Source organism: Hipposideros armiger, unplaced genomic scaffold (genome assembly GCF_001890085.2).
Source record: "Hipposideros armiger isolate ML-2016 unplaced genomic scaffold, ASM189008v1 scaffold_681, whole genome shotgun sequence".
NCBI lineage: Eukaryota > Metazoa > Chordata > Mammalia > Chiroptera > Hipposideridae > Hipposideros > Hipposideros armiger.
In genome coordinates, this window is record NW_017732031.1 from 293,317 (window position 1) to 307,015 (window position 13,699).

At 51.2% G+C, this 13,699-nt stretch overlaps 1 protein-coding gene across 2 annotated transcripts; it reads right to left on the minus strand.

Annotated features, from left to right (window-relative positions):
- Positions 1–883: 883 nt before the first annotated feature.
- Positions 884–4,751, minus strand: FEZF2 (FEZ family zinc finger 2). 2 transcript variants are annotated; one of them, XM_019626512.1, is made up of 5 exons: positions 4,487–4,751; positions 3,214–4,120; positions 2,747–2,881; positions 2,429–2,561; positions 884–1,547 (listed from the first exon to the last, which is right to left on the minus strand). In XM_019626512.1, the coding sequence occupies exons 2-5, from the start codon at positions 4,060–4,062 to the stop codon at positions 1,288–1,290; spliced, it is 1,377 nt and encodes a 458-aa protein (XP_019482057.1). In that variant the 5' UTR covers positions 4,063–4,120; positions 4,487–4,751; the 3' UTR covers positions 884–1,287. The 2 variants fall into 2 exon arrangements, with proteins under 2 accessions (XP_019482057.1, XP_019482058.1); XM_019626513.1 differs by lacking the exon at positions 4,487–4,751 and having other exon boundaries at positions 3,214–4,296.
- Positions 4,752–13,699: the final 8,948 nt, after the last annotated feature.

Sequence of the window (13,699 nt, forward strand, 5' to 3'; positions counted from 1 at the left end):
GGGGGGGGGGGCGGTCCGGCTCGCCGAGCCAGTAATCCGAGCTCTTGATTATCCAGATTCGGATCAAACGGGGCGGCGGCGGCCGGCCCCCTCCTGGGAATGATTAGATGATTAATGTAATGCTGTTTGAAGGGTCTCTGTTTTCTCTCTTAATTTGGGTCATTACTTAGGAAGCAAGCGTGAGATCATTTCATCAGCGAGCTCAGCGGCGGAGATAGCTATTCAGGAAATGGGCTAACTGCGCGGTAATCAGGGAGCGGGAGGTGGCGGCTACGACTCCCAGAGCCCGTGTGCGCCCTCCTGCGGCAGGGCGCACGACACCCGGCGTCCAGTACCAGATCAGCGGCGCCGGCCGTGGAGCCCATGAGCTCCGGCTGGGCTGGGGCCCTTGGCCTACAGCTCTTGCCCCCAGGAAAAATTGGGAGGAAGAGTTGCCCCCTTAAAGTCTCCCGGAGAAGGGGGGCGTACCCAGAAGCCGGGGCTGGGCAGTGCCTCGGCAGCTAATCCCCCTGCGGCGCGGCACTTTGCTCGAGGACGCACCCCAAACCTGCTCGCCAACAACCAGCCACTTTTAACTCCTTTTACAAAAATTTTTCTCACCCAAATAAGGCAACACCCAGAATTCCAAGCGTCGGAACAGTCACCAAATAGAAACTTGGCATCACACGTAGGCCTTTGTGCCCTGGCTGGGGTAGGGGGTGGGTTCTTAACGCGCCAGCGCAGCAGGAACACAGCTTTGGCCTCACCCTGGCCCCAGCGCCCCAAAAGAAGACGCATTGGGGCAGGGAAATTCTATAAACGCCTATTTCCTTCTCATTCTTTGGGGTTGCCGAGTTGACCTCGCGGCAATGGGAGAGGGGGGAAAGAAAACGAGCACTAATGATTCTGTTTATTGAGTGATATATGTATATATTCCGTGTTCGCTTGTACAGGAGGATTTACATGGCTGTAGAAAGATGGCTGGGGGCGCCGCGCTCTTCCCGGGCGTTCACGTAACAGGCTGGGATTAAAACCCACCGCCCGAAGGAGAAGCCGAGGCCTGGAATTAAATACGTTTCGGCGCACTGGGTTTAAATAAGTTTCCCGAATATACAAAGGTGGGAGCCACTCGTTTGCTTTCAGTCATCGAGGAAACGTTTAGCTTTCCAAAAATACGCTGGTTTCGATAAATAGATTTTAGCCTCTCTGCTATAGTTTTTTTTTCCCTCTTAATTTTAGAAATAAGTTTATACGTGTGATCTGTGTGGGGGTTGGATGGGGCCGGAAGGGAGGGCGAGGCAGTGGCTCTCAGCTCTGCACTGTCCGAGTCAGGTCCTTTGTGGAGGGGGCGGCGTGGCCCACGCTGTCGTGGAGTTTGCGCACGTGCTTCTTTAAGTCAAAGTTTCTGCAAAACCCTTTGCCGCAAGTGGCGCACGTGAAAGGCTTCTTGTCGTTGTGGGTGTGCATGTGGAAGGTCAGGTTATAGACCTGGTGGAAGGCCTTGTTGCAGATGGTGCATTTGTACTGCTTCTCGCCGCTGTGCGTCAGCTTGTGGTTTTTGTAGTTCCCTACAGAAGACCAAAAACAAAAAAGTGGGGGGATGAAGTGGAATGAGGGGGGTGTCTGGGCGTCCCGGGGTTGGCTCAGGTGCCTGCGCAAAGAAGGCGACGCTTGGCTAGGCGGGCACGACCTCTCCGAGTGAAGAAGTTGTCAAACTTCATACGCGTCAAGCCCGGGCTCTCACGACAAGGCTGGAAGGCCGAGTCCCGCGTAGCCGCCCCGCGTCCCTGCCCCGCCGGGCATTGTGCCCCCGCGGCGTCCCTCCCGCTGTGCTCGGCCCGCCAGGAAACTTTTGCGCAGCCCAGAGACACATCGGGTCCTACTGGCTGCTGCTTGGTTCCAAGAAATTCGCACGAACCCGGGCTTCTTTCCTTATTATTATTTTTTTTTCTCACTTAAAAAATTACTCCCTCTAGTCCCCAAACTACTACCTGGAGATCTGACAGTGCCTTGGAAAATCCATGCAGGGCGTCGGGCTTGAGGGTACAGGGACAGTAGCTGTATCCCCAGAGTTTTAAGTTGTTCCCAGGAGGTGGATTTTGCCTTGCTTTTTTTTTTCATTTGAAAGGGGAGTCCCGGCTACAAAGGGAAGCTTTTTCCACAGGGCAATACCCTCTTTCTTCTACTTTCTTTCCCTCTGCCCCTTCCTTCTTTTCTACCTCCCAAATTTGGAGTTTCTCTGTGCAAACAGCCTGAATTCAGCGAGGTCTACTAACCCGGCCGGGAGAGCTTCCACCCGAATCCGGCACAACCCGAATCCAAAGAAATACTGCGCGCGAGCCTGCAGCTCTCACGCTCCCTCTCTCCTGCTGCTTTTATGCTTTCCCGCTAGCGTTGACCCGCGGAGTCCCGCGGTGAGATGAGGAGAGGGCCTCGCCCCGCACATTACCTTTTTGGTGAAAGCCTTTGCCGCAAAATTCGCAGACGAAGGGCTTGTAGCCCGCGTGGATGCGGATGTGCGTGTTGAGCGTGGAGCTGCGGTTGAAGGCTTTTCCGCACTGGTTGCATTTATGAGGTTTTTCCTGCGGAGAGGGGCGCGCGCACAGTGAGATTGAGTGCCCCACAAAAAGAGGTCACCTCGGGGGCACCTTGAAGGGACACGGCCCCCCGGGAGTGGTAAGGGGAACCCTTGGCTATCCTCTCCCCAACGGCGTTGCTCAGGCGCGAGGCGTTGCGAGCTGGCCGGGCTGGACCCGGGGCCACGTACCTGGGTGTGGATAATTTTGTGTCTGCACAGCGTGCTGGCCTGGCGGAAGCCTTTGCCGCAGACTTTGCACACGAACGGTCTGGCTCCGGTGTGGACCGGCATGTGGCGGGTGAGGTTATAGTGAGCGTTAAACACCTATGGAAGGACACGAGGGGGCCTTGTGGTGTGTCTGTCGCAGTCTAGAATCAGCCCGGGGAGGCCACAGCTTACCTTGCCCAACCAACACCCCACTTCAGAAAACAGAACCCTTTTCATTTTGCAAAGGGCTTCCCAACCCACAGCTCATCCAGTCCTGTGTGGCCACTGACAACGGCATCCCCATTTTACAGAACAGGAAACTGAGGACCCGGATTTGAGTAAACAGCTATTGGGGAGCTCCTAATTGAGAAAGGGGAGTGCCAGGATGCGTTCGGGGAAGCAGCTACCGTTGCTTACCCCTCCGAGCCCCGAAGGGCCCCAGGCCTCACCTTGCCGCACACCTCGCAGGTGAAGTTTTTGGGCTTGCCGTCCGCGGAGGCCCCGGGTAGCTTGCCGTGGCCCTTGACGCCACCGCGATCGGCGGTCAGGGCCGAGTTCTCTTTCAGCACCTGCTCCAGAGGCGCCGGCAAGCGCTCCTTATGGGCATAGGGGGCCGGATGGGGGAACTTGTCCGCGGCCAGGCTGGCCAACTTGGCGTTCTCCAGCAAAAAGAGCTTGGGGTGCGCTGCCAGGGCGGCAGGGGCCTGTGCGTTGAGGAGACTGGACGGGAAGAGGTGGCCGCCGAGCAACTCAGATGGAGGGTACGCGGCAGAGTCCAGGTAGTTGAAGTAGTAGAGTGAGCCGCTGGCCGGCAGCCCCACCGCGTGGTTGATAACCTGCGGCTTTATGACCCTGCCCGCGGGCAGCGCAGACGGCGCCAGGCCCAGCTCGGCCTTGCAGCACACGCCACAGTTGGTTTTGCACAAGCCGCTGGCGCCGCACACCGGGCCCCCTCCGCCGCCGCCGCCTCCTCCTCCTCCTCCTCCAGTGCTGCCCACCCGGAGGCTGCTTTTCCAGAGCTCAGAGTAACTGAGCAGCGTCTTGGACGGCAAGTCATAGCCTAGGGGCTGGAGAGGGATCATGCAGGGCAGCGGCGAGCAGAGGTTGAGCAATTTCTTGCTCTGGCTGCCGTCCGCCTCCAGCGCCCCCGGCCGGGGCTCGAAGGGCGCACGGGGCTCCGACGTCTTAGCCATGATGCGCTCGATGGAAAAGGCCAGCGTCTTGGAAGTAGCCGGCGACGCTCCAGCGCGAGGACAGGCGGGGGGCACCATGGTCTCCAGGGAAGCCGAGCTTGCCATGGCGCGCCGAGCCGAGCCTTGCCAGACTGGGCCAGGGTGCAGCCACTCTCCTCTAAGTCTGCATTCCGGAAAAGGCAGGGAGGGAAACCGCAATTTAATAAGCACCTTGTCAGGTCCAGGTCATCCATTTGCATTCAAATGAACAGGGACAGAACAAAGTGCACCCAAGGGTACCAAATTACCGCCCATTAACCCGGCGCGCAAAGGAACCCACCAGCCCCAGCCCTGGGACTTTGAAAGGGGGAGAAGGGGGAGGGTTTACAAAGGAAAAGGAGAGAGAGAGAGAGAGAGAGAGAGAGAGAGAGAGAAAAGAGTCTCAAATTAACCCCCCTGAGCCGTTACCCCGGCCTCCTCCACGCGTGCTGGGAGGTGGACAGTGAAGGGGCAAAGTTAAAGAGGACCAGGAGAGCCACCTTGCATTTACCTCTTTCCCCCACCGCCAAGGAGATGCGTTCCGAGCCATGCGGCGTGTTTCCTCTGTCACATTTTGATGGCAAACATCTTCCCCTCCGCGTGAGATCACTGTCTTTTACATTCAGCTGACATCACATGAAGTCACTTCTAGTGGAATGACTTGGGCGGCGGCGCGGCTCCAGTAGCGGCCCCTGTGTCCCCCTGCACCTGCCGGCCGCCACCGCCCCTCAAACTTTAAAAGGAGGCAACTGGCGCCCGCGCTCCCCTTGGGAAAGTGTGAGCGGTTCGCGAATCGGGAAGGAGGGAAGAGAAGGAAGGGGGAGGGGGAGGAATCGTGATGGTTTTGCCGGTGGAAAAAAAAGGGGGGGGAGCCCAAACCCAGGCAGAATTCCGTGCGTGATTCACAACTTTGGGGGCCTACAGGTTTGGGGAACGCGGGGAGGGCAGAGGGTCCAGGACTCGCCTTCCCAAAGGGCCCCTGGGTGTCCGTCTAGTTGCCGAAGTATCCCTTAGCCCTCTGCACCCGAGCTGGGCATCGTGCTAATAAACTGCCATTTACCCACGGAGCCGGCGCCAGCCCCGAACACGCGCAAATGATAATTACCTCATTAGGATGTGGCGCATGGACTCGGGCGCCGCGTTTGGAGGGGGGAAGTTGTTAATGGGGAAATATTAATTTATGCAAAAACAACGAGCTCGCCTTGGCTGGCGTCGGAGGTCGGGAGAGAGCTCCCGCTGCCTAAGGACGACCCCGAAGCGTGGGGAAGGGCAAGCTCCCGGGAACCTCGGCGCCCGGCGGGTGCGCCTCCCCCTCTCTGGCCAGCTCCCCGCCTGCGGCTGCGGGAGACTGCACCGCAAGCTGGAGGACTGTTTGAGACCCTAATCGATCAGAATCGCTGATTTGTGATCGGGTGTCTGAGGCAAAGCCCGGCTATGCTGCTGGTTTAGGGCTCCGTGCAGGGAGGATTCGGAGCGCAGCTCTCCCCGCTGATGGGTACTTGCTGTTTGTATAATTGGGAAGGTCCAATCTCCACCTGTTTAAGGAGCAGATTGAAACAGCAGAACCTCCCCTGGATCCTATTAAAACGTTTTTCCTCCTAAGGCCATTCAGTCGAACCAATTTTCCGAAGTGATTCATAGAGCTGAATTCTGCCAAGGCAGCTCTTTCACTTTTAGCCACTAAAGCACCGCGTGGAACCGGGTTTTGTGTTTTTCTAAAATAAAGAGAAGGATTATCAGAAGGGAGAGGGAGGGGGCCTAAAGGGGGACGGGAGAGACTTAGTGTGGCCAGAGGTACAAGCAGAGGGAAGAAAAGGGCCTTTTCTAGACAGGCCCCAACTAAGTTCGGAGGAATTCAGCGTTTTGTGCCTGGCGCACAAAAGCAGCGCGCTTCGCGCTCGGTTTGGAGGGGCTGAATTCATCTGTTTGCAGACCATTCCACCTGCGTATCACAACAAACTGCTCAAAGACGCTCCAGCACTTTAAACAGGCCGGGTGCTCTTGGCGACAACAAAAGTGGTCGAGGCTGAGGGTTTTTATGGGGAGAGGGATGGCTAGCAAGAGAGAGAGGGAGAGAATTAGGTTTAGGAAAGAAGGAGGGGGTGCATGGTTAAAAAAAAAAATACTTTTGGACGGTTTTGTTTGCCGGACAATTATATCTTGCCAGCCGGCTTTTGCAAGACCACGAGCTTTGTAGGCGCAACCACAGCTTAAGAGGATTATGGTGGGTATAATATGAGCAAACAGGGTTGAGAGTTTGATAGTGAATTCCATCTCCAAAGACACACGATCTTGTGGAGCCCAAGGAAGTGCTGGTGGACGTTAACCCTCTCCTTTTTCACCCTGGAGAGGGTTAGCTCCAAGTCTGGAGGGGCTGAGTATTCCAGGCAGGGCCTCTCCGCTGCAAAACATCCCTGGAAAACCACCAGGGAAAGAAAGGGACAAAAATAGGTCTAGTTTTAACTTTGGGCAAATCACTCCTTTTTTTTCCTTCAGAACTTCTCTCTCCTACTCACTCACCCTTTGAGTGTAATTTCAAACAGGATATTGACATGGCAGTTAAGGGAATGGAAAAGTGTACTTGGAAAGCAAGGAGAGGAAACAAAGAAAGGTCTCTGAGGGAAAGTGGCCCGGAAGGTGACTGCGGTGGGCTAATTTTTTCACTCTGTCAAGCTCAGAAACTGCCCCTAAATTCAGCAGTGATGACTCTGTTCCCCACCCCCCCTACCCCCAACTTCCAGGTTTTGAAGCTAGAAAGAGGCTTGCTCGTCTGGAGGAGAACAGTTCCATACAGCCCTGTTTCATTTAGATGTTCAGAGAGGCAGAATTCCAGACCAATATACCCCCATCCCTATGTTAAATGTGAAAACAAAAACACAGATGAACCCGCCACCCACTCACACCACTACCATCACCATCCATACAAACACCACCAAACATGAAACAAACCAACAACTCACCCCGACATCGAAAAGACCCCCACAGGGTCTCAAAACCTGAATTTCTATCCAGACTTCCCAGTGAAGCCCATTTAGTCACCAGCACTGTACCCCAAACCCTTTTCCAAACTGGGTAATTGTTGATCTCAGCAGCAGCTCGAAAGATGTGCTGGTTTGAAAGCTCCATCAGACCGATCGGCTTCCAAAAGCTTCCCGTGAACCTGCCTCGCCATCCCTAGCGCTTTTTGTAGCGGCATAAGCCATCTCTCTCCCCGGCATCACAAAGGAATGCTACCTCCACAGAAAGAAACGTTTGGGGAAAAACAAGTTGCCCCTAATGTGCCTTTCTTTCCAAATGTTGGGTGAATACACTGGCTTTTATGAAAGTATTTAATTAGCTTCTACAAACTTCTTCCCTCGCCTGCAGATTATATTGAAGTGGAGGGTTGGAAACTATTTTACACCTTGCCACTCACATGTTAATTAATCTCTATCTAACCCTAATTGCAGTTTATTCAAGCACCGCTCAACAGCTCACCCACACAATAAACACTGATCCTACTTTTATACATATTACTTCACGTTAACACATTGAGTAATTAACTCCAGTACCAACTAATAGTGCAAACAAATATTTTCTGTAAACGAGATGATTTCAGGCAGAATAATAGAGGACTAGGGAAACATGGCGTTTGGTGGAGGGAGGGCTAAGATTTCAATTCGCTGCCCCCCAATCCTCCAAATTCATTCTCAATTGCAGTATGTTTTTTTTTTCTTGAGGCTGAAATGTTTGTTTGGCTTTTTTTTTAAAGAGAGACAACCATAGTAATTAAAATTTGATAATAGAGAGTTGATGGAGGAGTTCAGTGAAATAACGATTAACTTTTTTCTACCTACACATTTTCAGTGAGGAGAAAAAAATCCAAACTAACTCGACATGAAGGGCAATAGGAAGCTCCAGGGATAAACAGATGTTTCAAGGATGTGGATCCATTCGTGGAAAATAAAGTTTTCCAAAACCTCCCGCTCTAAGAAGTTCTCTCCTTCAAGCGATGGTTTTCTGACATAAAGTGAACCGAGACCATGGTGATAGACTGAAAGCCCCAGTCTCTCCCCCAACCCAGACTGGTATACATACTCCACGTTGGAGGTCCGGGTGCCTCCAGGTCGACAGCCAGACCAAGCGAGCCGCCTGACTTGGAGGCACGCGGTCACGGCCCAAGCAAAGCCCACTAGGCCTCAGCGCGCGCTGCGCCGCAGATGCCGGATTCCCAGGCTGCGCTTCCGCAATCCCGGGAATCTCAGGCCGGCGGTGTCCAGCCTCACTGGACAGCGCGGGCTGCAGCCCATTGCGCTTGGCCTGCCAGGTCTGGGCCCACCGTGGGGTCTTCCACCCCTCTGAGGCCTCAGCTACGCGCCCATCTCATTCCTGGTGCCTCAGCGGAAAGCCAGACGCTTTCGCCTCGGCCCATCTGGCCCAAGCTCGGGCCTCAACACGTCGGCTGCGGTGGGGAAACACTGCCAGAGTAAGACCTGTCGCCCCTCCACGGCCTGTGCTCTTCCCACGTTGCCGAGCAGGGTGCCAAGCACCGGTGCTTCTCCGCCTCCGCTGGGCCTGGCCCATACGGCACGACTTCGGGGATCTGGGGGCTGCGGGACGCCGCAGCCGGGCCAAGTCACTGGCACAGCACTGATTGGGGATCCAGGCTCTACCCCAATGGAGCTCAATGTTTTAATTGAAATCGCAGTTTAAGCACAGCTGGCGGCTGTCTATTGATTTTGCAGGGGCTTCTCTTGTAGGAAGCATATTAAATATGACTGGCGCGGATAGAGCCTCTCCTCCTGCCCCCTCCCAGTGGCCTTTTTATGGCCACTAACTCGAACACTGTAGTGATGACTTTTGTTTAAAAAAAAGGTAATGCCAGAAATAGCCCTCACTTTAGGACAAATGACTTAGCAGATGCCTTCCCCGGGTGTAGACAACCTCACAGGAAAACCCCTTTCTTGAGCAAATGCATTTTGCAACTCTTCTGGGATCACAGAGGGCGAACATCAAGCGTCTCTCCTCTAAAAAAGGTATTGTCATTCCAGCCCTGGCAGCATGTATCTCTTGGTTCTAGATGACAAGAGACATTATTATTTAAAATACTATTATTTTCTCTCCTGATTATTAGGTTGCAATACATAATGCATTGTCCTGTGCCATCTTCCCAGGGGTTGAACAGTTTGAGGGCAGACAGTGTGCTTAAGGCTGCTGAGTTTGGTGGAAACACCCACTGTGTAGATTTGGTGTTCTTTCTCCCCGCTCCTCTGTAACCTGTTTTTTTGTGGGGGGTGGGGGGAACCAAACTAAACAAGCTTTATGGTTTAAGGAGTCTCCCTCCCTTCCTTACTTCTTTCTAAAGGGACATTTAGAATCTGATTTACATGGTGCTGCGCTTAACCGCTGAAAATAGATTAACTCCTAAAGAGAAATTCTTCTGCGATCCCTTCCCCCCCTGCTCCCCCCCCCCGCCGGGAAGCATTTTATTGAAAACATTCGAACCGGCTTGCCAGTGGCGGGCTCGTCCAAGGAAGGCTCAGGGGCCTCCGCCTTCGTGCGCGCGGTTTCAGGATTAGTGCGGCCGGGAGACAAAGAGCCCCAGACACACCGGCCAGGCGAGGCCAGGCGCGCCTGGAGAGCTCCCGGGCTCCGGGTACCCGCACGGAGCGCGCCAGCACGGTCTCGGACTGGGCCTCCAGGGACAGATGGGCCAGAGCTGTCTGCATCTGCCCGCGTCCTCGGGGAGGCTGCGACGCCCACAGCCGAGGTGGCCGAGCGCCCGTCCCACTGCACCCTGCGGCTGTTTTGCAAGAACCCGTTGCATTCGGGGACTGGTTTGTATATCTCAATGCATCCACAGACTGGTTCTCATCCTGGAACGGAAGAGGCACCTACAAGCCAAGGGCAGCCGGTTTTGCAGACAGTGGGGCATGGGGATGGTGGTGCAAACCTATCATGATTTCCAGAATCCTCCCAACCCACTCTGTGATCACCTCAGAGGACATTCGCTGCCTCTTTGGAAATCTGGGCAGCGTGCGCGCTTCTAGGCCAAAGGATTTCTCCCAAATAGCAGATCTGCAGTATCTACCTTGCAAGTTAGATGTGCTCTCCTCTTTGCTTTGGATGCATATATAACCACACACAAATATTTAAAATATATCATATATATGCATATGTATGCATATTGTGTGTATGTGTGTGTATGTGTGTGTGTGTGTGTGTGTGTGTGTGTGTGTGTATTCACTGCTATCGACAACCCTTCACTTAGAAATGCCACTTAATTAGGAATCTGATCCAGTACCCACGCACTCCAATTTGCCAGCGGACGTGTCATTTTGCGAGGCGCAGTGGGGAAACGCAGTCGCCTCGTGCAAACGAGTTTTCCTCTTGCCACGTGATTTTGGTGTGCAACCCAAAGGAAACAATAGTTTATAAAGAACAATTAGGATATATTAAATACCTATTATATACATATATATATTTATGAGTGTGTAGAATGTATATTTTTGAAACGCATATGAAATAAAAAGGCATTTTGGTGAGTAACGGGCCCTGCCTAGTTCCGCTGATGTCAATTTCTGACTCCCTGGGAAGACGGCTTAGGATCCTCCGCTTTATTTAACTTGGCAGTTAGTTAAACTCCACGGTGGAGCCTGCCCAAAGGTATTAGCGTTAAGTGCTGAGAACACAAGTTAAGCCGGCAGGGAAAAGGAGGGGCTGGAAGGGGCGATGGGATGAGAGGAACTGATTTGAGGTTCGCCCAAACTTCTGGAAGTTTTCTGGGCAGAATAGGTCTGACCTGGATGGTCCATTAGATGAGAGCCTGAAACGCTGTGATCGCTTCACAAGCGAATCGATCTCTCGGTTGTGTTTTGTTTGTTTGATTGGTTTGGAACTTTCCAGGTGTGCGTGCAAACGAAAAAATTCTTTCCTGACCTGGTATCTTGAGTTCTTAGGTGTTCAGCCGAATCCCATCTTCTGCTAACCTGGGTAAATATTTCTGTCTGTGTGCTTCACCCCAGCAGTTTGTAGTCTGACTTAGGTAAAGAAAATGCAAACTGCAAAAATGCTGAGTAGAGCTCCACCAAGAATGAATCAATCTTTCTGTCTCCATCACTGTCTTCCTCACACACACAGACCCCCACTCTTTGTGGATTAAGCTACTTAGCAATCAGTAGATGGTTACTTACTACTGAGGGCCTGTTACGGGCCAGACACAGTACTAAGCTAAATACCCACTCTAGTCAGTTCTCATTTCGTTGTCCTGTGAAATCAGTGTATGCAATCAAAATGCTCACTATATAGATTTGAAAATTGAGGCTCTTGGAGGCTAGATAACATGTACAAGGTCACATAACTGGTAAGAGGTCATTTTTGGAACCTGTACTCCTAACCACCATACTAGAAAACCAGAGCTAAACAACTAGTCTGAACTGCTGGTGGAGTGTAAATTGGGACAAACACTTTGGAAAACTGGTTGGCAGCATCTACTAAAGTTGAATATTTGAGTTCCTTATGACTCAGCAATTTCACTCCTAACTAGTACATACCCAATAGAAATGTATGCTTATGTTCACCAAAAGACATGTGCTAGAATGTTCATAGAAGCACTATTTGTCATAGTCTTAAATTGGAAATTGTCTGAATAACCATCAAGAGTGGAACTCATAAATATATAGCGGTATGTTCACAAAACGAAATACTATACATCAATAAGAATCAACAGACTACTACTGTGCTGAACAGCATTCAGTGAGTCTCACAAACATAATATGCAGCCAGATTTAAAAGACTGCATATTGCATCATTCCATTGAAATACAGTTCAAAAATAGGCAAAATTTGGGGGCATTAAAGGGAGCTTCTGGGGTGCTGGTAAGGCTGTATTTCCTGATCAGAGTTTTGGTTTATGAATATTATCGAGCTGTGCACATTTACTATTTGAATATTTTTCTACATATTTGTTATACTTTTATATGTCTGTCAAATACATTTATTTGTTTACATTTCTCTATGTCTAGTATAATATCTCTATATCTGTTAAATAAATGAATAATCAGTGTGAATTTATCTGACTTGCCTCCCTCACACATTTCCCCAAAGAGACATTGCTCCTCACATGCTTCTTGAGTAATTCACCTTGAATTTCTTCCTCTGGACCAGACAACCACATCAATTAATTGGCCTCTTGTATGGACTTTTAAAAACAAGCTGCATCCAAACTTCTAGCACAACTGTCATTGGAGCCTGTACAGTTGATCCAACTTCCCTGGGGTCAAGAATGCTTAATCAGGGGAGCTCACTGGAAGCATTCTTTTCACCCAAGACCTCAGCAGTGGGGTGGCAGCTTTGAACTTGGACATGTGCTCTTTGCCCAGGGCTCCAGGTGAAGAACCTCAGGCCAGGAACTGCTTCAGACTTTCCAGAGACACAATCTGGCAGGGTGCCTTGGGAGCTGGAGGATGGGTTTGAAGACTGGAGGATGGGGTATGGGGTATTTGTAGGAACTGGCATTAATAGAAAGCCTTGGCAAGTCTTTAGAGCTCAACTCACTGGTCTTGGCCCAAGACAAGACCAGGGAGAAAATGACAAAATTTTGGCTCTCTGGCAAGTGACCCAGTTAGCAGATCTACCAGTTTTGCTCTGGGAGAGGGTGGGAAGTTTATTTAGTAGGAAAAAGCCTTAGGACACAGAAACCTAATAATTGACAGTCCCTTTGTGTAAATCCATGCTGAATTCTGCCAGTCTCACTGGTGGGAAATCTGAACTCAGCACTTTAAGGAAGATAACAAGAACCTACAAGCAATTAAGATGGGGGTGAAGAGGTTAGAGCTGGTGCTCTAATTTAGATAGATTAAGAAGATAAGAATTCTCTTCTCCTGAAAGTGAGAGGGTTTCCCCCCAAGATGATATTCATTCATTAGTCAGCCAGCACACCTATTTTGAGACTTTCTATATTGGGCACCATCTACATGCCAGGGATACAGTGCTTACCAAGATAGAGGCAATCCCTCCTCTCATGCAGATTACATTCCTTCAAGCAACCAATAGGCATGTATAAATGTCTTCTGTAAACCAGGCTATGTGCCCAGAAACGGGGCATGGAAAATGGGCATGGCTGGGGTGGTCCAAGATTCTCAAGGAGGGCAGAGTTAGAGGGGAAAAGTAAAACAAACAAACAAATGAACAAACAAACCCAAATCCAAAGAACTCCCTGATGGCGAAGTTAAAAAATTTAAGACATTTTCAGTCCAACAGAGGCCACACCCTGAATTAATAAATAGTGGGTTTCTGGAGGCATTTCTATGATGGGTGGGTAGACTTCTCCTTTGATGGCTCATTGCCTGGTGCTTTTTCTGGAGACAGAATTCTGGTCCTGGGGGACTTGAGTCAACCTGCAGCATGGAATTTCTTAAGATGTTATGACACAACATGAAACTCCTTTCTGGGCTTTGTAGGGCTGAGTGTCTTTGAGGCAGAGTGGGTTCTGGAGTCAGATCAAGTTGGAAGCTTGGTTCCTCCATTAGCTGTGTCTCTGCAAGCCCGGGTTGCCCATCTTAGACAGGAGAGAAACATATGCTTTGTTGCAGGGTGGTGAGAGCTAAATGAGAAAATGCACAGAAAGAACTCAGCAGCAGAGACTGGCCAAGTGAAAGCCCCCAGAGGATGTTTGCTATTGTTGTGACAATAACTATTGTTATTTGTAACTATGGTCCTTCAGTTTGATGGGGGAGAGAGGGAAG